General features: G+C 39.1%; 3 protein-coding genes across 3 annotated transcripts; 2 read left to right on the forward strand and 1 right to left on the reverse strand.

The window, feature by feature from the left end:
- Nucleotides 1–2,522: 2,522 nt before the first annotated feature.
- Nucleotides 2,523–12,022, forward strand: LOC133723392 (GDSL esterase/lipase At1g09390). The gene is made up of 7 exons (XM_062150219.1): nucleotides 2,523–2,884; nucleotides 4,526–4,793; nucleotides 5,856–6,026; nucleotides 6,218–6,378; nucleotides 6,492–6,756; nucleotides 6,858–7,136; nucleotides 11,962–12,022. The coding sequence occupies exons 1-6, from the start codon at nucleotides 2,678–2,680 to the stop codon at nucleotides 7,088–7,090; spliced, it is 1,305 nt and encodes a 434-aa protein (XP_062006203.1). The 5' UTR covers nucleotides 2,523–2,677; the 3' UTR covers nucleotides 7,091–7,136; nucleotides 11,962–12,022.
- A 7,589-nt stretch (nucleotides 12,023–19,611) lies between these two features.
- LOC133719784 (pentatricopeptide repeat-containing protein At1g56690, mitochondrial-like) lies at nucleotides 19,612–21,993 on the forward strand. Its single transcript, XM_062145955.1, has one exon. The coding sequence runs from the start codon at nucleotides 19,767–19,769 to the stop codon at nucleotides 21,876–21,878; it is 2,112 nt and encodes a 703-aa protein (XP_062001939.1). The 5' UTR covers nucleotides 19,612–19,766; the 3' UTR covers nucleotides 21,879–21,993.
- A 1,773-nt stretch (nucleotides 21,994–23,766) lies between these two features.
- LOC133723472 (protein NIM1-INTERACTING 3-like) lies at nucleotides 23,767–24,486 on the reverse strand. Its single transcript, XM_062150291.1, has one exon. It carries the CDS (start codon nucleotides 24,359–24,361, stop codon nucleotides 23,966–23,968), a length of 396 nt encoding a protein of 131 aa, XP_062006275.1. The 5' UTR covers nucleotides 24,362–24,486; the 3' UTR covers nucleotides 23,767–23,965.
- Nucleotides 24,487–24,833: the final 347 nt, after the last annotated feature.

The following is a 24,833-nucleotide window of genomic DNA, read 5'->3' on the forward strand; positions in this document are numbered from 1 at the left end:
AAGCTCAAACCCAAGCAAGGCTAGCAAGAAGACTATCTTGCCTCCCCTGACACAGTCACTACCGCCCTCTTCAGCGGCCAAGCAGTCCAGCACATTGTCCTTGGCCGCGATGATCGTCGATCAAACACTACATACTGCCTCTTTCTTCTGCAACCTAGCACTGCAGCCATGCCAGACCACAATGCCTACACCAAGTCTAATAAACCTAGCACCAACACCCAATTCTGCCATAGATCCAAGCCTAGCGAGAGAAATCAAACCACTAGCTAACCCAACTCGATGTTCACCTCCATTCAAACAACAACTGCAACCCGAAATCAAGGCGCACTCTCAACCACACTGACAACTACTGCACCTCGAACCTGCAGTCTTCTTCCTCAACCAAGATGCACCATCAACACAGACACATAGAGGAATGGAAACTTGATGTCTAGCAAGATGAGAAAAAAGTTATACTTATAACAGATAGTTACAGATAAAAAGTTATTTGTAAATATTTGACCCAAGAAAAAATATTCTGAACATCTTTTTTTATTTTTTAAATCTAGCATGCCTAGGTGCCACCCAAATTAGTCGAGGTGGTTGGCCACCACCTAGCGCCTAGATCGCTGTCTAGGGGGAATTTTTAGAACATATATTGATTTTAGCCTTGTAATGTTGCAAACTCAACACTGTTATTGAAACCTCCTTAAGACAATTGAAACATTGTAGATCTCTCTAAACATGATAAACTACTTGTATGATAAATAGTTGAAAGTTAGATGAAATTGTAGTTTGGAACAAGATTATCTAACATGGTATACGATATACCACAAAAGGTTTAAACAGTTATTAACCATAAAGATAACATTTTTTTTTTGTTGAAACTGAATAATTTATTACTTGGGGGAATTAATCCTCCATAGATAGTACATCATTAAGTCACTCTGGGCTATTACATATCCAAACGTGAAAGTCAGGAATAACAAGCGCATGCTTAGCAACTACATGCACTGCCTGATTACAATCACGTGGAGAGAACATACATTAAATAGAAGTAAAATAAGAAAAATAAGACTTTACTGCCTTCACAAGAGCCCCATCCACATCCCAATTTTCATCGGAAGAGGATATCCATGACACAGCTTCCTTTGCATCCATTTCAAGGACAACATGTGAGTAGCCTCCATTTCTTGCTACTTGAAGACCCAAAATGGCAGCATATAATTCGGTAGCTTTTGGAGAGAAATTACCAATCAATCCTTTAGGAGCAATCACCAAAATAGACTCATCCCAACTTCTGATCACAACACCTAGACCATGTCTGCCTGCATTCAAATTAACAGCCCCATCTACATTAATCTTGATAAAAGGAAATCTAGGTCTCCTCCGACCAAGTCATCCGGACAAAAGGCAAAGTATTCAGATTTCTACTACAAACAGTAGCCTTATTCTTATCAATGTGAACTTTAGCAAATTCTTCCATTAACAGCTGTGCTTTCTCTACAACCATCAATGCAGCCTGCAGGGTTTGATTATTAAAAATAAACTCATTTCGTGCAAACCAAATGCCCCAACACAAGTAAGCCAAATAAGTTAATTACACCTTAGATAAAATGGAAATGGCATACCGGCCGATAGAAATCAGCAAAATCACCTCCCTTCCAAGAATTGAGCAAATAGAGAAAAGGAGTAAGACACCATACCTCCGTTGAAGAACGGCATAGCCAAATTGCATGCAAAACAGTTTCAGCATTTCTTGCACTCCACATCTACTGCAGATTGGTGAAGAAATGATGTGTCGAGAAAACAAATTCTGACCACATAGTAAGATGGAATGAAAACCCATCCATAAAAATAACTTCACTTTATTTGGTATTGCCATTGACCATAGACGTTTCCATAGATTATCAACTGAACCAGCTGAAACATAGAGGATAACATTGTGTGCAAGAATAACAGCATGGATTTTGGACCTTTTGTCTTACCGTTTTACTCAATGTTGCACCGTAATTGTGCATGTAAACTGCTGCCGTTATTTTCGCCAATTTGGTGCAAAATCGTCATTTATATGGTTCAAGTTCACGTGTCATTAATTTCAGCTAATATCATTACTATGGTTTTCCTTATATTTTACTCTAATTTACACACAATTGAATACCAAATTGACGGAAATCACCACATGCATTAGTTAGTGGAGAGAAACTCAAGTACTAAATTGAGTAAAAGGGTAAACACTAGACCCTTGCCAAAGAACAAAATCAGTAGACCAGAGTTATGAAGTTTACAACTTTTGTTGTTCGACGTCTGAATTAAGAACATGCTCTTTTTTTTTTTTTTGAAGGGAGAACATACCTATAAATGAACATAGATATTCTTCCACAGGATCGGAGGTTCGCGCTTAAATTGTGGAGTTCCTTTTATGAACTAGTTTGAGGGGCTTACATTACAATTAAACTTTTCTACGCTCAGGTCAACAAAGCTCCCTCTTTGCTTGTAACAAAAACAAACGCCAGGCTCTGAAACTCCCACAAGCCTACACCTTTTACTTGATTTTGGTCTCGAAAATTCAGACATTCTTTCGTAAATTTCAAAACCAAGATTACATTTTGTAAGGAGCAGAACTTTCAGAGTTTCATTTGGGATTCATTCAGGGTTTGAATCTTTTATATCAAAGTTGCTGAAGGTGATTAAAGATATGAAAGCCACAGAGGAAGAAGAAGACTATGATCCTTTGTTGTTAGAGAATGGAAATCTTGAAAAGAAAGATAGGGAGGGTTTAGGCAATCCAACAGCGCCTTCTCTTAATCATCAAGCATTGCATTTGCCAAAACATAATATAGCCTTTCATGAACAAATCCCAACTGAAGAAAATGAAAACTACAGTGTCACATCTCAACAGAAGGTATCATTTTCTCTTCTTATATGGATGTTGTCATTTTGGCTCTGTCCGTCTTATTGGAATGCAAATATATATGCTTCTAAACCAAAGAAGAGTCATCTCGCATGTTCAATTCAGTACCCTAAAGTAGCATTCCAAACATTACGTATGTTAGATTGTGTGTCCATAAATCATAATGCGAAAAAATAAAAACTGTTAGTATCTAGAGTTAAACTTGTCTCCTCTTTTATTTCTCTTCAATCCTAAAATCGTTGGTTAATGACAAATAGTTCGAATTGGTCGCATCACATCAAAATTTGTCGGACCACAATAATTGGTTCAAATTATTGTCACCCTAGCAAATCTAAAATTGTGATTATGTGCGATTATTCAATTGCAAAAATGTTGAAAATATATATGAAAAGACAATTGACTTAGCATCGAGTTTTTTGTGGTTTGGAAGAGCTAGATATTCTGACATAAAAGAAAGAAAAAACATCAATGAATATATGAAAGCTGGCATTTTCATTGAAACAGATATACTTGGAAGGGAAAATCTCACAAACAGTACCTGACCTATCGGCCACTAATAACTTTCGTACCTCAAGTTAAAAAAATATCAGATTGATACCTGAACTTCTGACCCCGACCCAATATCAATACCTGAGAACAGTAAAATCGTTAACGGGGTTAATTTTTGAAGGGTAAATATGTCATTTCACTGTTCATCATCTCCAAAACTCTCCCCTCTCTCTGCAATACCAGATTTCTTCTTCTTCTTCTTCTTCTTCATACCTCATCACCACTATCAACCAACCTTTCACTTCTTCAATAGCCACCGTCCCATCCACCACCAACTCCTCTCACCTCTCCTTTGGTCGATTTGGGTTTGTGTGTGTGAGGTATGAAGAAGATAATGAAAAATCTGGTTTGCATAGAGAGAATGGAGAGTTTTGGAGATGATGAACAGTGAAATGACAGATTTACCCTTCAAAAATTAACTCCGTTAACGATTTTACTGTTCCCAGATACTGATATTGGGTCGGGGTCAGAAGTTCAGGTACCAATCTGATATTTTTTGAACTTGAGGTACGAAAGTTATTAGTGGTTTGAAGTTCAGGTACTGTTTGTGAGTTTTTCCCTACTTGGAATTTTAAAGATGTCAAAAAGCATCTTCTCTTCTTAGCAGAAAGATAGGTCATTCTTTTCGGCAATAATCGAAAGATACAAAACTTACTTTAGTTTAGGAGGTCAAATAACTTCCAAGATAAGAAGTGCAAGCTACCATTATTGACTCAAAGAATGTCACTATGGTAGGATTTGGAAGGAGATGGAGCAAATCACTATTTATCGTGACATAAAGAACATCATGTTTCACATATGATAAAAATTTAATTCTATGCAAGTTGAACTCGTTGCGATTTTTATAATTTTTTCAAAGACGATAGAGAACTAAACTTGTAAAAATAATTAAGATATTCGGTACGATGGTCTTTTTTCTCGTAAAATTGAAAATTATGCTCTTCCTTCACTAACTCAAAAAAAGAAAAAGAAAAAAACTTCTTAATGGGATTTGAGAAAGTAGATGACATTGCATTTATATGAAGCACTCAAACTCTCAAACACTCACATCCACGCTGACACAGTGACACTCACTCATTACAGAAGCAGCAGCAGCATTGCTTCGCCGTGTCCATGGCTTTCTCTTTCTCCATCTCCGCCATATTGCTTCTCGTTCTCCTCTCATTCTCCGTCACCGGCCAGCAACCCAGCTATAAAGGCCCCATCATCTTCAACTTCGGAGACTCCAACTCCGACACGGGCGGACTTGTCGCTGGACTCGGCTACACCATCAACCCCCCTTACGGCCGCACCTACTTCCGGCGATCCACCGGCCGGATGTCCGACGGACGCCTCATCATCGACTTCCTCTGTAAGTGCTCCCCACCTCGAATATAGTGACTTCTCTTTTTACCTTCATCTTACGTGGTCACGTTGTCCACCGTAAGATCATCTGAACAGTGCATGCCTTTGTCGGCGCTTTTTTCTTTTGGTGTTGACGGTGGTTTTTTTATTTATTTGTTAAATAAATCTGAGTGTTAATTGCGAAACGACATTGTAGCGTGGTAGTAATGGGTTGAGGCCCACCCTAGTTAAGGTGATCGAGATCTGAACCATGTGAGACCGGCTTGTACAGTCTTGTATTTTTTTTTTTTAATACAAAAATTAAATAGATGTGTGATTGAAGTCTCTTAAATAACCTGAGTTTATAACATCAAATAAAACTGCCTTAGAAGTTTAGATAGGAATAATATTAGACCAAAATTGGTCGGTATCTAGAGAATGGACCTGTATTTGCTTAATCTTTTTTTTTTTTTTTTTTTTTTTTTTTTTTTTTTTTTTTTCTTTTTTTAAAAGAGGATCAAATGATTTCACTCCTACCCCCATGGTGACTCGAACCCATGACTTCGTACATAGGTAGTGGGTGTTCTAACCACTGAGCTAACACCACTTCGTCCGTATTTGCTTAATCCTTGTTTCTAAGGATTATGCTTCTCCTACTTGAACATCTAGTGCGAAAATGCCCTTTACTTTGAGCCTGATGTAGTGTTGAGCTATTTTAGTTGGACACGTGTACTTATGCATGTGGATTACTAAGATTCTACAAAATCTTCAATGGATATTTGTCTCATTGTTTGTGTTACTATACTAATAGTAAATAAACAACCTGAAGCTGTGTTGAGATTAAACAACTCAATGAAAATCTACATGATATGATAGTTTATTTTTCTCTCTAAAAAGGGGTTTATTTTTCTATAGAAAGAGGTTTAGATTCTAAAGTTAAAAGCCAGTGTATACAGTTAGACAATCTGATTTATTATATTGTTAGAAGATTGACATAGACTTCATGTGTAATGTAAGAGCATCTAATTAGTCTTGTCATTCTTGTGAGGCTTTCTCTAAGAGATATCCATATGTTGTTTTTCTTGTGCAGGCCAAAGTTTGAATACAAGCCTATTGGCTCCATATCTAGACTCTCTGTCAGGGTCCAAGTTCACAAATGGGGCGAATTTTGCAATAGTCGGGTCGTCTATCTTCCCTAAACGCATCCCTTTCTCTTTGAGCATCCAAGTCATGCAGTTCCTTCATTTCAAAGCTACTGCAGGTATCTCTAATGGTGACTATATTTCATCTCATTACATTACATTTGTATTTGGAATTTGAATTTTGTTGCTGCTCTTGCACAGGTCTTGCATTGTAATTGATAGCTTGGGGTTTTTTTTTTTTTTTTTGCCTTCTGCACATTACTAGATGTGTAAACTAGCTAGCTGATTGCGTTGCTTAATGAACTTTTAGGCTCAAAAGACTTGATAGATGATGAAGGTTTTCGGAAAGCACTTTACATGATCGATATTGGACAAAATGACCTTGCTCAGTTGTTTTCCAAAAATCTCTCGTTCACGCAAATAACAGAGAAAATCCCACCAATTACTACAGAAATCAAGAAAGCCGTTAAGGTGAGTCTGTTGTATATACAAAAACATTAAAACATCTTGTGTTTTTAGCATTTTTACGGCATTAATTTCACACTTTTATTGATATAAAATATCTCTACTGCATCAATTTGCAGACTATATATGACCAAGGCGGGCGGAATTTTTGGATACACAACACTGGGCCATTGGGTTGTCTCCCTCAAAAACTTTCATCAGTCCAGCAGAGGGACATGGATACATATGGATGCCTCTCGACCTACAATGCGGCTGCAAGATTGTTCAATGTAGGATTGCGTCATACATGCGATGAGATGAGATTTGAATTGAAGGATGTTAAAGTAGTATATGTAGATGTATATGCCATCAAGTATGACCTTATTGCTAACTACACCAAATACGGTAAGCTTATTTCTTGCTTTAAAAGGATTAAATTATGCTAGTCTGCGAATAGTTCAATCTAGTACAGGGAATCAGGATACAATTGTTTTTGTCCGATGTAGGTTTCACTAGTCCTCTAATGGCATGCTGTGGAAACGGAGGTCCTCCATACAACTATAACATGAGGCTGACGTGCGGCTATCCCGGTTCTCAGGTTTGCGAGGATGGATCCCAACTCATAAGTTGGGATGGGATTCACTACACTGAAGCTGCAAATACCATTGTAGCTTCAAAAATACTTTCCACGGATTATTCTATACCGCCAATTCCATTTGATTTCTTTGTTCGTAGTTAGTCGATTGTTGGATTTCATTGTTTCCACTTCAGTTCTCTTGTACTGAATTTTCTGTAGAATGAGACCAACAAAACTACTATACTCACACAATAACAAAACAAGAGTGTTGGAGCCGAGCAACAAGGAGGAATATTATTAATCACAATCTCTTACACTCTCCCCAGAAAGTACAAGAGCAGCACTACTATATATAATAGAAATGCAGCAACTACAAATAGTCTAAAGCAAAAGCTGCACTAAAGCAAAAGGAGACAGCATGCTCAAGTACATCACGCCAAAAGGACAACATCTTAAAAATACTCACCTAAAGCACACCAGACAACACTACCACACTAAAGCACTAGGAAACTATTAAAATAGAGCAATTAAATAAAGTTTGGTTTACAATTCCAACAGCCTCCCTTAAACCAAACTGAGATCTTCAAACTTCATCATCCCCATTAGCTCCTTCAACTTCAAGAAAGCAACTGTTTTCAGAGGCTTTGTAAATATATCAGCTACTTGATCTCCAGATGGACAATAGTGAACTGCAACCTCTTTCATCTTCACCAAATCTCGAATATAATGATGCTTGGCATGAATATGCTTTGTCCTCTCATGAAAAACTGGATTCTTTGACAATGAGATTGCTGAGTTATTATCACAGAAGATTGTTGTAGGATTTTTCTGTTCTTGGTGCAAGTTTCCAAGAATTCGACGCAGCCAAATTGCATGAGTAGCACACCTATTTGCTGCAACATACTCTGCTTCAGCTGATGAAAGTGCCACCACTTGCTGCTTCTTTGAAGACCAACATATAGCACCAGAACCTATATCAAAAACATAACCTGAGGTGCTCTTTGCCTTTTCATCTCCTGCCCAATCACTATCTGTGTATCCAACAAGTTCATTCAGACAGTGAGCTGCATAGAAAATACCATCACTTTGAGTTCCTTTGACATATCTCAGTATTCTTTTTGCTGCCTGCATATGTGACTGACGAGGAGATTCCATAAATCTGCTTATCAGTCCAACTCCAAACGTGATGTCAGGTCTGGTAGCCGTCAAGTAGCGCAAACTCCCAACAAGTTGCTTGTATCGTGTGGGATTAACAAACTCGCCACTGCCATCTTTCTTCAATTTCAATCTCTGTTCAACTGGAGTTAAGATTGGGTTGCAAAACTCCATCTTAAAACGTTTGAGAATGTCTCCAGCATACTTCCTTTGTGAGATAAAAATCCCCTTCTCACTTTGCACCACTTCTATACCAAGAAAATAAGTCATCAACCCCATATCAGTCATCTCAAAGTGAGATGCCAAAGCCTCCCTGATTTCTTCAACTAGCTTTGGATTATTACCTGTGATAATAAGATCGTCCACATACAAGCACACAATAACGACATCTCCCTGCAAATTAGCTTTAACATATAAAGTATGTTCATATGGACACCTTTCAAAATCATTCTCCACAAAGTAGGAATCAATTCGGGTGTACCATGCCCTCGGAGCTTGTTTAAGGCCATATAGCGCCTTTTTCAGCTTATATACTTTCTCTGATTGGCCTTCCTTCACATAACCAAGTGGCTGCTCAAGATAGACTTCTTCCTCAAGAGTTCCATTTAAGAACGCAGATTTAACATCCATTTGAAATATTTTCCAACAATTATGAGCAGCAAGGGAAATCACCATTCTAACAGTATCAAGCCTAGCAACAGGAGCAAAAACTTCAAGATAATCAATACCTGGTTTTTGCTTGTAGCCTTTGGCTACCAACCTCGCTTTGAAGCGATCCACGTCTCCATTCGGCTTGTACTTTGTCTTATACACCCATTTGACTCCAATTGCTGCCTTTCCTTCCGGAAGTGAAGTGAGCTCCCATGTGTCATTCTTTTCAATGGCATGAATTTCGTCATCCATTGCCTTAACCCAATGTTGTTGACGACAAGCCTCATCGAAAGTAAGAGGATCACAATCAGCATACAAGGCAAAATTGACAATATCTTCATCTGATATGCTTCTCCTTGTAGTGTTCAACTCATAGTCTTTCAAGTATGATGGCAAACGATGCTCACGCTGAGGCCTTCCTGATGCAACTTCTAGTGGAGACTCGGTTTCTGGAACTTGGTTAGCTGGAGATTGAACTTCTGGATTGTTAACCTGCTGATCATCTTCAATTAAATCATCTTCCAATGGAATGAAAGTTGCTGGTCTGTCTTCTTTTGAACACCAATCCCATGCACTTTGCTCGTCAAAAGTTACATCTCGACTCACGATTACTTTCTTCGTCTTCGGATTATAAAGCTTGTACCCCTTTGTCACCGTACTATAGCCAATAAAAATGCACTTATCAGCTTTGTCATCAAGCTTCTTCCTTATGTGATCTGGAACATGAGCAAATGCGATACATCCGAACACCCTCATATGTTGAATGTTGGGTTTGTGACCACTCCACACTTCATATGGAGTACTTCCATCAATGCTTCTACTAGGAGACCTGTTCAAAATGTATACTGCACAAGAAACAGCTTCTGCCCAAAAGTACTTGGGCAAACCTTTAAATTTCAGCATGCATCTCACCATATCCATAATGGTTCTGTTTTTCCTCTCCGCTACGCCATTTTGTTGAGGCGTGTACCTGGCTGTCAGCTGGTGCTTAATACCATTTTTCTTCAAGAAGTCATCACAAACAATATATTCTTGGCCTCGATCAGTTCTCAACACCTTTATTTTTCCTCCACTTTGCTTTTCAATATAAGCCTTGAAGACTTTGAATGTATCACATGCTTCAGACTTATTCTTCAAAATATACACCCATGTCTTCCTACTAAAATCGTCAATAAAAGTGACGAAATATTTTCCACCACCATGTGAAGGAACTTCAACAGAGCACAAATCAGAGTGTATAATCTCAAGAGGCATTTGAGCTCTCATAGTCTTCCCTTTCGGAAAAGTATCTCTATGCTTTTTTCCAAGAACACAAGTCTCACAAACTTGATCTGGCACATGAATAGGAGGCAATCCACAGACTATATTCTTCCTTGCAAGAGCATTTAAGCTATTGAAATTTAAATGCCCAAAACGCATATGCCACAACCAATTATCACCATTTGCCATAGAACTAAAGCAAGGTAACTTATCATACTGCATATGCAATGGAAACAAGCGATTAGGAGCCATGGTTACCTCTGCTATTAGTTTCCGTCGAGGATCTCTGATGGTGAAGACTCCTCTGAAAATTCTCATGTCATACCCCTTCTCTGATAATTGCCCCACACTAAGCAAGTTGTGACTGAGGCCAGGCACATAGTATACATCGGATATGGTGTTGTACATCCCATTCTTCAGCTGGATAGAAATCTTTCCCTTTCCTTTAACTGGCATCCTTGCAGCATTCCCAAATGTAATCTCTGACCGTATTGACTCATTTAGCTCAACGAACAACTCCTTGTAACCGGACATATGATTGCTGCAGCCTGTGTCCAGGTACCATGTGATCTGTTCACCATTACTCATAGCACTGAAAGCCATCAACAAAGTCTCTTCACTGTCATTGTTGTCCTCTGCAAACTTGGCATGAAACTGCTTGTTCTCCGACCTTCTCAAGCTGCATTCATTCTTGTAGTGACCATATCCATGACAATTAAAGCACTGGACATTTGCTCTATCTCTTCCTTGACTCCAATGAAAGCCCCTTCCTCTTCCTCTTCTTGTTCCAAATCTGCCTTGTGAACCTCTCTTGTAACTTGAGTTTTGGTTCTTCTGAGTTGAGCTTGACTCACCACGGGACGACCAATTTTTCTCCTTTTTGAAGCTTAACTGAGTCTGCAATGCTTCTTCAATCACCATTTCCGACTTCTCATTCAGCCTTTGTTCATAGGCCTGCAAGGAACTCATTAAGTCATCCACCGTCATAGCATTAAGGTCTTGAGACTCCTCAATGGCTGTGACCTTTCCTTCAAATCGCTCCGTCAAGGTTCGGAGGATTTTCTCCACAATCTGGAGTTCTTTGATGACCTCCCCATTGGCCTTCATTTGGTTGACAATGGCCAATGTTCTTGCAAAGTAATCGGAGATACTTTCCTTTTTCTCCATTTGAAGAAGCTCGAACTGTCGACGTAGAGTCTGCAACCTCACCTTCTTCACTTTATCTCTTCCAATAAAGGTATTGATTAGACAATCCCAGGCCTCCTTCGATGTGGTAACATGTGCAATCTTCTCATAGACTTCAGAATCAATTGCTCCATAAATATACATCAGGGCTCTGCTATCTTTCTTTCTGTTTCGAATCAGTTCCTCCCTCTGATTTTGTGTGAGATTTGCTTGGTCTCCTGGATCTGCAAATCCATTTATCACCACCTCTGTGTACTCCATTATTTTGAAGAAGAGCTCCATCTGCGATCTCCAGTGTTGGAAGTTTCCTTTCCCATCAAATTTTCCAATTGGACATTGAGGAAAATCATTCCCTCGGTTCGCCATCGATCGCTACACCTGCTCTGCTATATTTGCTCTCTCTGCTGTACCTGCTCTGCTGTACCAGCTCTGATACCAGATGTAGAATGAGACCAACAAAACTACTATACTCACACAATAACAAAACAAGAGTGTTGGAGCCGAGCAACAAGGAGGAATATTATTAATCACAATCTCTTACACTCTCCCCAGAAAGTACAAGAGCAGCACTACTATATATAATAGAAATGCAGCAACTACAAATAGTCTAAAGCAAAAGCTGCACTAAAGCAAAAGGAGACAGCATGCTCAAGTACATCACGCCAAAAGGACAACATCTTAAAAATACTCACCTAAAGCACACCAGACAACACTACCACACTAAAGCACTAGGAAACTATTAAAATAGAGCAATTAAATAAAGTTTGGTTTACAATTCCAACATTTTCAAAGACTCGAGAACATAGTAGACTTTGGAGAACAAAATTTTGTGCCTGTGTATCAGATTGAAGCCCCCTGGTCTTACAGATATTGTTACGAGCTGCCAAAACTAACCAAAGTCAGGCGATATTATGTAGTGCTCTACCACACTAATACCTAACCAAAAAATATGCATGAACTTTCAAGAATCTGTACTGAACTATGATAGTTAGAATTTGCACACTAGCATTCTGAACATAGTGAAATCAAATTGTGAGAAATGAAAACAAAGAAGAAAGTGGATAGATAAGTGGGAAATCTCATCCTCGTTAAAAACAAAATTTTAATCCAACCAAATGGCGCAGTCAACACATATTTGATTGGCATAACTAGAAAAGTTTACCCCGTAAAGTTTATCTTCACATATGTTTTTCAAATCATATTTTCATTAAACTAGGATATTGACATTACACAACAAATTCTATGACATAAACCGAAAGTCATCAGATAGACATATAACGCGTTACAAACATTTGGGTAAAAAATTAAGGCCTCACAGTATAAAACAAGACACCTTTTCTCCTCAAAATTTTACTTTTCTCCTGATCAGAGAGAAAAATCTATCCTCCTCCGGGCACTGAGATGTCCAGTGGTCACCAATCCTCATACAATTATTACATAACCTGAGCTCAGCACGTCCAGCGTCTTGGTTACAACAGCCCCCTGAAAACAAACGATTACAAACCGTACAAACTACGTCAGAGCCACTGCTAACAGTTGCATTCTTTGGGAGAAGATCAAGGTACGGGCATCGAGTTGAACTGTGTTCATCCACCGAGGAACAAATGATACATGTACCTGTTTACAGTTTGCAAATCCGTTAACAAACAATGATAAAAATATTAATGAGTACGGCGCGTGACAAACACAAAATATCAGTACTGTTAGCAGAAGACAATTAAAATTAAATTACACCAACAGATCTATGTCATGAGCAGTATGAGACTTTCTAAAATAAACAAATAGAGAAGCTGTAGATGCAATGGTTGAACAATTAGTTAGTGATAAGCACATAAATGTACATGATTTTGTATTGATTTCTTCATGTTTTCTTAGCTAGTTTTCCATCTATTTGAGTCATTTACTTTATTTTTATGTTTTGTAGGTGTTATGGAGCAAAGTAGAAGAAAGGAAGCTAAATCAGTAAATCTGCCTGTGCAGATCAGTCAACTTCGACATGAAACTGAGAGCAGTTCAGCATGAACCAGACAGTGAACTTTACATGCTTGGAAAGCCTTGGATGTCTAGTTTCTTGAACTTTTAACGGTTTGTTTATATCATTTTTCTACAAGACGTTACGGCCGATTTAGTACAGCAAGGTCGGGCAGTCCGAGAATCTGACACTTTGACGGAAATCCATGATTTGAGGCCCGAATTCCTTTTAGAAGCCCAACGACGAGTATTAACTGAATATCTCTGTTTATTAGAGATATATGACATATTTTTATGGGTGAAAATTATTAGGAATCTTAAAGGAGAAGCTACTTGATTCCTAAAAGGAAAAGAAGTGAAAATCTCCTAACCTAAGCAATAAAAAAGAGGGACGTCAGTTTAGACGTGGGGGAGCCGCACAAGAGAAAGAGGAGGACGACATCTTCTGCCATCATCTAGTCGTGATCTCACCTTCATTCATCTCTATTTTTCTTTTCAATTCTCTTGATGTATGCTTTCAGCGAATTCATGACTATGACTAGCTAAATACTTTTGTAGCTAGGGGCGATTTCAAAGCCCCAAACATGTTCAATTCATATTGATGACAATTCAGTTTTTGGTTTTCTATATTATCAATTGAGTGTTTGTTTCACCGTGTCTACAAGATGAATCTTTACTTGTTTATCAAAAGACTTCTAAGAATAACCAAGATAGCAGCAAAGATGTTGTATCCAGGGTATCTGAGACAGTGGCAACTTCAAAGGTTGATACTTTGATACTTGATCCAGGGAATACTAATTCTATTATTGGAAATTTCAAATTGCTACCTTGTCCAAGATATGAAGAAAAAATGATGATTAAATGTATAGAAGAATCAGGTGATCATGAACAAAGCAACTTACCTGAGAAAGCAATGTCAATAGAACGATATTATAGAAAGACACCACATGTTTTGCTGGGTGAACTTGTAGGAGTTGATTCCAATGGGCATTCTGTTTTACATGGAAGGAATGATGGCTGCTGTAACGGAAAGCTCTTACCGGGACAACTACCATAGGAATAATTGGTGCCATGGCTGTCTTTCTCACTGCTGATCAGTGAGGTACTATTGACAAACAATATGTAGTGGGTGATAATTACTGCAAGTTCTATAACATTGGGCAAACGATCTTGGCGACTATGGCAGGAGATGCAGCATTGTGTGAGGAAATGCTAAACACATCAAAAAAGGTGGTCAACACAGCTTTTTTCCCTGCTGAATTTGAACGCATTCACCTTGTAGCCCTTACTGCAATGGCTTTTATTAATAATTGGGAAATATGTAATCCCGGTAAAGCATGTAAAGCAGAGACCCTAATTTCTGGTTGGCACAACACTGAGGCTATACTGTATTCGGTTGGACCTAAGCGACCGGAAGGAGGTGGTATAAGATGTATAACGCTCCCTGGAATTGTCACCACATCAGGAAACGATGGTGAACATGCTAAGAGGTTTGCAAATCAGTATATAAGGAAAAGCGACACTTGTTAGAATTAATGCTTTCTTGCTCCATCTGCGAATGTTCGCTAAAAGTGCGTTCGCGAGATGAGTGCGTTCGCGAAGTGAGATCGCTGTGAATGTTTGCTAAAGTGCATTCGCGAGATGAGGTCACTGCGGGGAAAAGTCAGAAGCGAGTTTGCTGAAAAGTAGTGTTTGTGAATAATAGTTCGCTGAATAACTAAGTTTGTTCACTAAAGGTTTGAGTCCGTTCGTTGTCGTAAAACTTGCTACGGTGAAAAATATTTTACAGCCACTTGCATTACTGTTTGCTCCACTCAAATTTAAGCTAGATATTTTGTATCTAAAGTACTTTTAATCTAGTTTAATATGCTTTCATCTGAGATATTTTGTAGGTTAATCTTGTACCTTATATAAGGGAAGAGATGGTTGATGTAAAAGGATGAACAAGTTCAGAAACTCAAGTACACAAGTTTACTAAGTTAAGTTGATTTGTTTATGCTTCATTTGCTACTGCAAATTAATCAAATCAACAAAGTTGTGGTTTCGATTATATTTTGTTCAAATACAAAGTAGAAGCTATCAAAAATATCTCAACATGGTATCAGAGCTCTGTTGATCAATATCAACTGTTGAAACAAAAAAATCAAACACAAGGAACTGATCTAATATGGCTAATTCAAGCAACTCATCAGAAATCAGAGTTCCAATCTTCAGTGGAGAGAACTTTGACTTCTGGATGATCAAGATGAGAATGATGTTCATCTCACATGAACTATGGAGTTATGTGGATGAAGGCTATACAGTTCCAGAAATTGAAAACATGTCTAATGCTCAGAAATTGGAGCTGAAGACAAACATAAAGAAAGATGCAAAAGCTCTAGGAATACTGCAAAACTCAGTCTCATACGAGATCTTTCCAAGAATCTCAAATGAAAAAAAAGCTAAAGCAGCTTGGGATGTTCTGCTGCTTGAGTTCAAAGGCTCAGAAAAAGTTAGAGCTGTTAAACTTCAATCTTTGAGAAGAGATTTTGAGTATACTAGAATGAATGATGTAAAAGGATGAACAAGTTCAGAAACTCAAGTACACAAGTTTACTAAGTTAAGTTGATATGTTCATGCTTCATTTGCTACTGCAAATTAATCAAATCAACAAAGTTATGGTTTCAATTATATTTTGTTCAAATACAAAGTAGAAGCTATCAAAAATATCTCAATAACACTGATTGTGAGCTGCTAACATTCTGGGGTACTGTAGCTGCTGCTCTACAAACTCCCCACACTGGCGGCCATGTCCAAATGGGTAAAGTTCCAAGAGACGGTCCCTACATCTTAGATTGTGCTTTCTCAGTGCTAGAGATAGTGCACCTCTTCTCTAGTGCACCTCTTTTACGAAGAATTCAAGCCCCTCATGTCAGATGGCCTTTTTATGGTGGCCGAAAATTTAAACTATACCCCTGAGAATGATAAGCGACTGTGGGAAAAGATGGAAGTATAATACGGATGGTGCTTTTGTACCCGATAAGCGAGAGGGTGGCGCTGGCGTTGTTCTAAGGAATGACAATGGGGAAATTGCTGTGGCTAGAACCACTCCCCTTTACGGTTTTACTTCTCCTAGACATGCCGAGATCATAGAGATCTCATGCGGGTTGCAACTAGCATGGAGCAAGGATATACTCAACTAGAAATGGAATCGGATGCACAAGCTGTTATTCATGCGATCCACCAGGTAGAAGATAACCTTGCACCTGATGGGTACCTTTTGGAAGGGATCAAGATGTTAATGCAGCACGTTCACTCCCTGATTTGCAGCTATGTTCCAAGAGAATGTAATGGAACTGCACATGAACTAGCAAATCACGTAAAGAACCATCGACAAGTCTGTACGTGGTTTGAGGATTATCCTCCTTGGTTGAATGTTTGTAAGCAGGCTGATTTAGATGTCTAGATCATGTGGTCTTGTGTGGTTTAGGATGGCTGTTCCATCCCCATGTACTGTATTGATCCTTTTCAATAAAATCTCTTTCTAAAAAAAATATATTCTTAATATTTTATATTTAATATTTTAGAAAATAGTATTTTATTAATATAAAATATTATTTAAAATATTATAAAAACAGACCGGATCATTAAAGGTTCATATCAACTTAAATCAATATTTGATCTGTTAAATAAATGGATTAACGGATCCAGACCATTAATAGATCAACGAATTAAATTTCTCAATCCAAACATGTTCAATAACCATAAATATGGATCAAAATCCAGTCCATTTACAGGTCTACGTAAAGTGCTACTAGCCTCTTCACACACGCTTACACATGTGTAAATTTGATTCTTTTTTTTTCTTCCTATTTTTGAGTTTTTATAATTGTCCATCCTACACTTTTTATATTATATAAGCTATTTATTGAGTTTTAATAAAGCAAGGGCAAAATTTGAAAACAAGAACATGACCCAAAACTCATCCTAGGGTTTGAGCAGAACGGCGGCAGGCTGATCTAACACCGGCGAGATTCCTCGTCAGGGCGAGGTTTGCTTAGGGAGGAGCACTCGAGTCGAGGAAAAATCAGGGAGGAGTCAAGGATTGTGTTGATCGGTTTGGGTCGGCGGATCCAGATTTCTCCTCTGAATTTTTCTGGGCTAGGGACTGCAGCTTGTCGTCGGCGATGAAATTTCGGGCTGCTTCCCGGTTCACTGCGGAGCGGTTTGTTTGGTGGTTGGGTCGTCTGTGTCTGGCGCTTGGAGTTGGCTTCGGCGGGGAAGACTCTGATCGACTCGGGGTCGCGCAAGTTGGGACAAATCGGTTCTGGTCTGATCTTTCGAACGTGCTGCGTTGGTGGTCCAGTTAGCTTGGATACAGAAGGGAGGCGATCTATGGCCTTCTGGAGTAATCGACCGCCAGAACTTGCAACGAAGGTGGTGTTGCTCAGAGCAAGTTCATGGGCTTGGAGTTGGGCCTGGGGCTCTGGGCCGGATTCTGAGTTTGGGCTAGCTGGGCTTAGTTACTTGGCTCTCAAGGAGGGTGCTTTGCCACCCTCACTTGTTACTTAATGGATTGGGCAGGCTCGACCCAAGAGTTTTAGACCTACTTGGGCTTGTTTGGGGCTAGTTATGCTCTTCAAGTGCCAGTCTATTCGAATCATGACTTCTTCGAGAGTTGGTAATTATCTCGAATATGATTGGTGGATTTCAAGCGGCTTATGAATAAGGAGGTGCTCCTATTTGTTGGCTAGGAAGTGGCTTTCTGTTGGTACCACAATTGCGTGATTGGCTCATGGGAGACTAGTGAATGATTTTGCCCTAGAAGACATGGAGTTTCTTTGTTTATAAGTTCTCTAATTATAGCGAGCTTATCATCGACTTGTAATGAGTTTGCTTAGCTTAGATTAGGGTTTCCGGATTTTCTTGCGGGCTATCTTTTTGTAAGTACAGCTAGACTCTAGCCATTGGCAGTCTGCCGGCTATTGATTCTAATGATATCAATTTCTATTCAAAAAAAAAAAAAGGGCAAAATTTGAGTTTTTGAAAAATTTAATCATAAGAATTTGTTTACTTAATTAATATTGATGTCCTAACTAGAAAAGAAAAAAAATTTCATCAAATTGGTGCCTCAGAAAAAAAATTTGTGTTCGCTAAATAATATCTCCATCAATTTAAATGAACTGCGATGAGCTGCCACGAAGTCGCCGGACCATGCCACCTCGACCCATGCCGCTGCCACAAAGCCACACCGCTCGATTTGCCGGTATGTGAGTGGGGCTTCATCTGCTGAGGAGGTCGAGATGAGAACCGGCAGATGGGCGTGTCAATTGGCTGTTACCCCATCAGTTGACTCCGATTATATATCTTCAAATCCGATTGCTTGGCTTTGGTTCAGGCTACCAAAGATCACAGTGGCAATCTATCACTTCTTGGTCGTCTTGTGGATGACATTGTAGACTCCTTGCATTCTCTGCCAGGGGCTTAATTTGCCCATGTTTATAGGGAATCAAATGTTGCAGCAGATAAGCTTGCTAAATTAGCATTATACTCTAGGTTAGATGTTTCTTGGGTGGATACCATTCCTATGGCTGTTAGGGAATGTGTAGACATGCATTGTAATCGTAATCGTTACTCTCTTTTGAGTGCTAATAAAGTCTGACGTACGTCATTCTTTCAAAAAAAAAAAATTCATTAATGTAAGTTCCATATCGACTATTTTTATAGTCTCAACCTAATCTATAAATATATCTACCTCATATTAATGGTATATACATAAGCCTATTTCCAAAACCTAACTCATTATTTATACTATTATTAAGAGAATATGCTAACAATAACCAAAACTGAAAATTTTGACAGATTTAATCATGAAAGATTAAAAAAAATTAATAATAAATTAGGGAAAATGCTCATTTACCCAATTTTAGCTTAAAATGTGCCCACTTGCCCGACTAAGAGTTTTTAAACCCCATTTACCCAAAACACTCTATGGGATTATTTCCCCTTTACCCAATTAATTCTTTTTATTAATTTTTGGGACTTTTTTGCCCTCTCCTTCAATCTCTCTACTCTCAGTTTCTCTCTCTCTCTTTCTCTCCCCCTCACCGATTTCTCTCTCCTCCCCCCTCACCGATTCTCTCTCTCTCTCTCTCTCTCTCTCTCTCTCTCTCTCTCTCTCTCTCTCTCTCTCTCTCTCTCTCTCCAGAAGACGTCGGATCTCTCTCTCCCTCCCTCCATCGCTCCGGCAGGTCGCCCACGACGCCTGCTCTAGCCATCGCCGCGCCGAAACTCGTCGTCGTCCAATAATCACAAAGGTAAATATAATAATTATAAAATAGATTTTTATAAAGAAAATCATTCCACTCACCTTTCTCTCCCACTATTTCCTCTCTGCAACAACTGTTTTATTTCATTTTTTTTTCTAATAAAATTAAACTCTATGGAACATGTATGAAAGCTAGTTTTTGGAGCAGAAAAAGAAGAAAAAAGAGATAATTACACTCATTATATTTGAAAGGGCCAATACTGGGAGACACCTCTTTCCCGCGTTTTCTAAGCTTCCCTCCTTAAACTGATACGAACTTAAGCACCGGTCTATCTTCTTAACGTGGGTACTGCAATTTGGAGCTTATCAATGCGGGTTCGATTTATCCTATATCGGCAATACTGCACAAGTAATGCTATTTTCTCTAATTCTCAGATTTCTAGGCACGCTCGGCTTGGTCAAATCGAGAATGCCCGAAAGGTGTTCGATGAAATGCCTGAGAGAACTACCGTGTCCTGGAACTCAATGATTTCGGGGTATTTTCAAAACAATCAACCCGAGGAAGCCCGAAAATTGTTTGATAGAATGCAACTTAGGAACTTGGTTTCTTGGAACGGTTTGATATCCGGGTATATCAAGAATGGGATGGTTAGTGAGGCCCGGAAAGTGTTTGATTCAATGCCGGAGAGAAATGTTGTTTCGTGGACTTCGATGGTTAGAGGGTATGTGCAAGAGGGCAAAATTTCGGAAGCTGAGTCCCTTTTTTGGCAGATGCCTGGAAAGAATGTTGTTTCGTGGACGGTGATGTTGGGGGGACTGATTCAAGATGGCCGGGTTGATGAGGCTCGGAGGTTTTATGATTTGATGCCGGAGATGGATGTCGTGGCAAGGACTAATATGATTGGTGGGTATTTTCAGGCAGGCCGCTTGGCTGAAGCGCGTGAGATTTTCGATGAGATGCCGCACAGGAATGTTGTTACTTGGACTACGATGATATCTGGGTATGTGCAGAACCAACGGGTGGATGTTGCTAGGAAGCTTTTTGAAGTGATGCCAGAGAAGAATGAGGTTTCGTGGACAGCGATGCTGATGGGGTACACTCGGTGTGGACGGATCACAGAGGCTTCAGAGCTGTTTCGTGCAATGCCGGTTAAGTCAGTGGTTGCTTGTAATGCAATGATACTTGGGTATGGCCACAATGGGGAGGTAGAAGAAGCAAGGCAGGTTTTTGACAATATGAGAGAGAAAGATGATCAGACATGGAGTGCTATGATAAAAGTCTATGAACGGAAAGGTTTAGAATTGGAAGCACTTAAATTGTTTACTTTAATGCAAAGAGAAGGTGTTAGGCCCAATTTCCCTTCTCTGATAAGTCTTTTATCTGTTTGTGGAAGCTTGGCAACTCTTGATCATGGTACACAGCTTCACGCCCAGTTGGTGAGAAACCAATTTGATCTTGATGTATATGTTGCCTCAGTTTTGATCACAATGTATGTTAAGTGTGGCAACCTTGTGAAGGCAAAACAGGTCTTCGACAGGTTTGGTGAAAAGGATGTTGTTATGTGGAACTCAATTATCACTGGTTATGCCCAACATGGTTTAGGAGAGGAAGCTTTACAAGTTTTTCAAAAGATGTGCTCTTTGGGGATACCACCAGATGATATCACCTTTATTGGAGTTCTTTCAGCATGTAGCTATTCTGGGAAGGTAGAACAAGGTCATGAGATTTTCGGGACAATGAAATCAAAGTATCAGGTCGAGCCAGGAACTGCACATTATGCCTGCATGGTTGATCTGCTTGGTCGAGCAGGCCAGGTAAAAGAGGCAATGGATTTAATAGAGAAAATGCCAGTGGAAGCAGATGCCATTGTTTGGGGTGCCTTATTAGGTGCATGCAGAACGCATATGAAGTTGGATTTGGCGGAAGTTGCGGCAAAGAAACTTATACAGCTAGAGCCCCACAATGCAGGACATTATATCTTGCTATCAAATATGTATGCATCCAAAGGTAGATGGCATGAGGTTGCAGACCTGAGGAAAACGATGGGAGCCAGAAGTATTACCAAGTCACCTGGCTGTAGCTGGATTGAGGTGGAACATAAAGTACATATGTTTACTTGGGGAGAGACCACAGGCCACCCAGAGCATGTGATGATCATGAGAATGTTAGAGAGACTAGGTGTATTGTTAAGAGAAGCTGGGTACTGCCCTGATAGCAGCTTTGTGTTGCATGATGTGGATGAAGAAGAGAAGGTCCAGAGCTTGGGTTATCACAGTGAGAAGCTGGCTATAGCGTATGGACTCCTTAAGGTGCCACAAGGGATGCCCATTCGGGTGATGAAGAATCTTCGGGTTTGTGGGGATTGCCATTCTGCAATTAAACTAATAGCCAAAGTTACTGGGAGAGAGATCATTGTGAGGGATGCTAACAGATTTCATCATTTTAAGGATGGCTTGTGTTCTTGCCGAGACTATTGGTGATTGCAGAACCTTGTGCTGAGGATAGATCCTGCAACAGATTGTACATACCCAAATTTATTGTCTCAACTCTTCACTGTCCAAAAGATTCAGCTTCAAAACTTCAGAGTAAGGCCTATCATGATGGGTCTGAATTTGAAACGGCCTTACTCCGAAGTACTTTTAAGAGTAGACACCAAGTTAGAAATGTTCTGCATAACTGCTTATAGAGGTGAGGCTTCTTTTTAGTTTTGCAGTAAAAACATGCACTGGCACATTTCCAACTGGAATACATAAGATTTCATAGTGTTACATTGTTTTCTGTTAAAATGCTAACTTATTGTGCTACTTTTGTAGTTCATATTTTAATTCAGAACATGACATGATAAGTACATAGCGAGTACTGAGCCGAGGTGCTTATTTGGAACTTGAAGATTTCTGCTGCACAAAAGTTCACGAAGAAAAGGGCATCTTTTAATATTTCATTGCTTTAGACCCTTCAGCTCCAATACGCTTATTAGTTTGTTGTATTCGAACTCTAGTTTCCTCGAGGCCTAACTATCAACTACCAAGTTAGTGAGTGTGTTAACTTGGGACAGGGATGGGACATGGAGTTTGGGGACAGGTGATCCCCTCCCATTTAACAGTTGGGTAATAATGATGAACTACTGAAGATTTGAACGGTACAGATCATTCTAGTAATGTTATGGATTATCATCTCTTCTACTGGATAACATGTCATGATTACATGCTTAATCGTGGTTGTTGCGGACATGATACCATGTTAGATGGGACTAGCACTACATCATGGTGCCTAGTAGTTTATTATAAAGCAAATCCACTTTAGAATGATGCAGAAAGAATCAGTAAAACAGAAGCAACTCACTCATATAAAAGCAGCGAGAGTCTGTTTTATATTTTGAATACTCTTTATGTTACAGTGAACTTAAACTTGTATTGAGCTTCTTTCCCAAGTTCATCAATTGAACAAAATTAGGAGGTAGTCAAAATGATACGACTATCAAGTTGTGGATTACAGTTCATACTCTGTAGTCTGTACAGTCATTTATGCTGCAAACGGTTACTCTACTTGAATATATTTGTATGAAAAAGAAATTTTAAGGTATGATCATATAAAATTTTGATGAGAGAGGTAAACACATATTTGTCCATATAGTCGGTGATAGAAAAGATTTTCTCTTTATAAAGATATTATAAAATCAACTTTTCTTAACCCTATCACATGGTATCAAACAAGTTGGAAGAGTTGTGTTTCAAACTTAAAAAGTTGTTTCCTCTCTGCAACACTAGAATCATGTATAGCCGTATAGGAATGATCGATGTATTGTCTAGGTAGGACCTGACTTCGAGTGTGATACTGTGATGTCCTTGATTCCTTGAATGTGGCTCACCGCTCACCTGTTGTTGTTCATTTTCAAATTTGCAATAGATCATAATTTGATTTGCGCCATGCTATTACATATTCACTAATTTTCTTCTTTCGTCATGATTTATGCTTGTGCTGGGGGCTACTACATAGTACCTAGTACCTAGTACCTACCAAGATATTTTTTTTCCCTGGTAAACTAATTCAACTCTCTTTCAGGATTGCTATCTGCTAAGTTCTGATTTGTCACTGTAATTTCCATTAGATTAGATAATAGAGAACACAGATATTTGAGAGTGACATGCTAAGTTCTAATTCAACTTTCTTTTAGGGTTCTGTACTGACTACCGAACCTCTTCCAAAACAAACCCCTATTATTTCTTCACTCTTAGAGTTGTTCTCTCTCTCTCTCTCTCGAAGCCTTTATCTTCCTTATCCGTAAAACAATAGTAAAACTATAGTTGAGGCAAGTAGCAAGGGCAAAACCGTCACTCCATTTTTTTAGACCAAGATGAACAGTGTATACAGTTCAACCGAGTTTTAGTATATTAAGAATTTATTTGATCAAAAAAAAATATTAAGAATTTCTTAAAGCATTACAATATAGAATACATGTCAACCTGAAGCATATGGAGGAAGGTGCATGCACTGTTAGGTGAACATTGACCTGCCTTCCAAGTTACAAGTTTCAAGTTACTACACTTGCAAAGTTCCTAATTACTTCCTACAGAGAAAGCTTCAGGTCTAAACCATTACCTCCATCTTCTTCCATTTCTTCTTGAATTTTACAAGGGCTTGCACCATGATCAGCACCAGTACTCTTATCATCTTGAATTTTAAAAGGGCTTGCATCATGATCACCACTAGCACTCTTATCATCTTGATCAAGGAAGTCTTCTGGTTGGAACGCTGGGTTCCAAGCACTGCCGGCGGTAGCCTTCTCTTGATCCTCTTCCTTCTTATTCTGATCTCTCTTCTCCTTGGTCCATTTCGAGCTTCCCCCGAGTAGGTGACGCACCTGTCTCGTACTCTTAATCAGAGCGAAGAATTTCTCAATCTTTTCCTCATCATCATCCTCTTCTTCATATTCCATCTTTCTTTTCTTTCTTTCTCCTTCCATACTTCGTTATACTCTGAAGTTTTCTGTTTGATGATTGAGAGAAAGATAGACACAGATGTTGCTTATTGCTGAAGGTGCTGTGTGTCACTCAAGATATAGAGAGATGGAATTGGCTTTGCTCCTGGACTCATGAACTAAAGCCCGTGACTCTAGCCCTTTTATCGAGTCTTGGCGCCCAAAAAAGTCATGTAGTCTGTCGCAGTCATTGACAAGAATGCCCAGGAAACAAGACTCCCAATGGTGAACAGAGAGCAGTGGCACATAGGTCATTTCACGTTATTGGGAATTTGGGATTGTTGCGTCACAACTCACACCCATGACGGAATCGTAATGTTTGTACCGACTATTGCGTGACCGTACTGTGACATGTGATCGTCTGGGGTCATTCAGGAAAATTATGTTTGTTTGCTTGCTTTGTATAGTCTATTCGGACCGTAAACGTATAATTCACTTAATAATGTTTACCCGTAAT

This window comes from Rosa rugosa, chromosome 7 (assembly GCF_958449725.1).
Source record: "Rosa rugosa chromosome 7, drRosRugo1.1, whole genome shotgun sequence".
NCBI lineage: Eukaryota > Viridiplantae > Streptophyta > Magnoliopsida > Rosales > Rosaceae > Rosa > Rosa rugosa.

Bases quoted from the DNA above. Each gene is read 5' to 3' on its own strand.
- LOC133723392 (XM_062150219.1), top strand. From the start codon at position 2,678: ATGAAAGCCACAGAGGAAGAAGAAGACTATGATCCTTTGTTGTTAGAG. The intron at 2,885-4,525 runs GTATCATTTTCT...CACTCATTACAG, and splicing joins GTGTCACATCTCAACAGAAG to AAGCAGCAGCAGCATTGCTT. The intron at 6,757-6,857 runs GTAAGCTTATTT...TGTCCGATGTAG, and splicing joins TGCTAACTACACCAAATACG to GTTTCACTAGTCCTCTAATG.
- LOC133719784 (XM_062145955.1), top strand. From the start codon at position 19,767: ATGCGGGTTCGATTTATCCTATATCGGCAATACTGCACAAGTAATGCT.
- LOC133723472 (XM_062150291.1), bottom strand. From the start codon at position 24,361: ATGGAAGGAGAAAGAAAGAAAAGAAAGATGGAATATGAAGAAGAGGAT.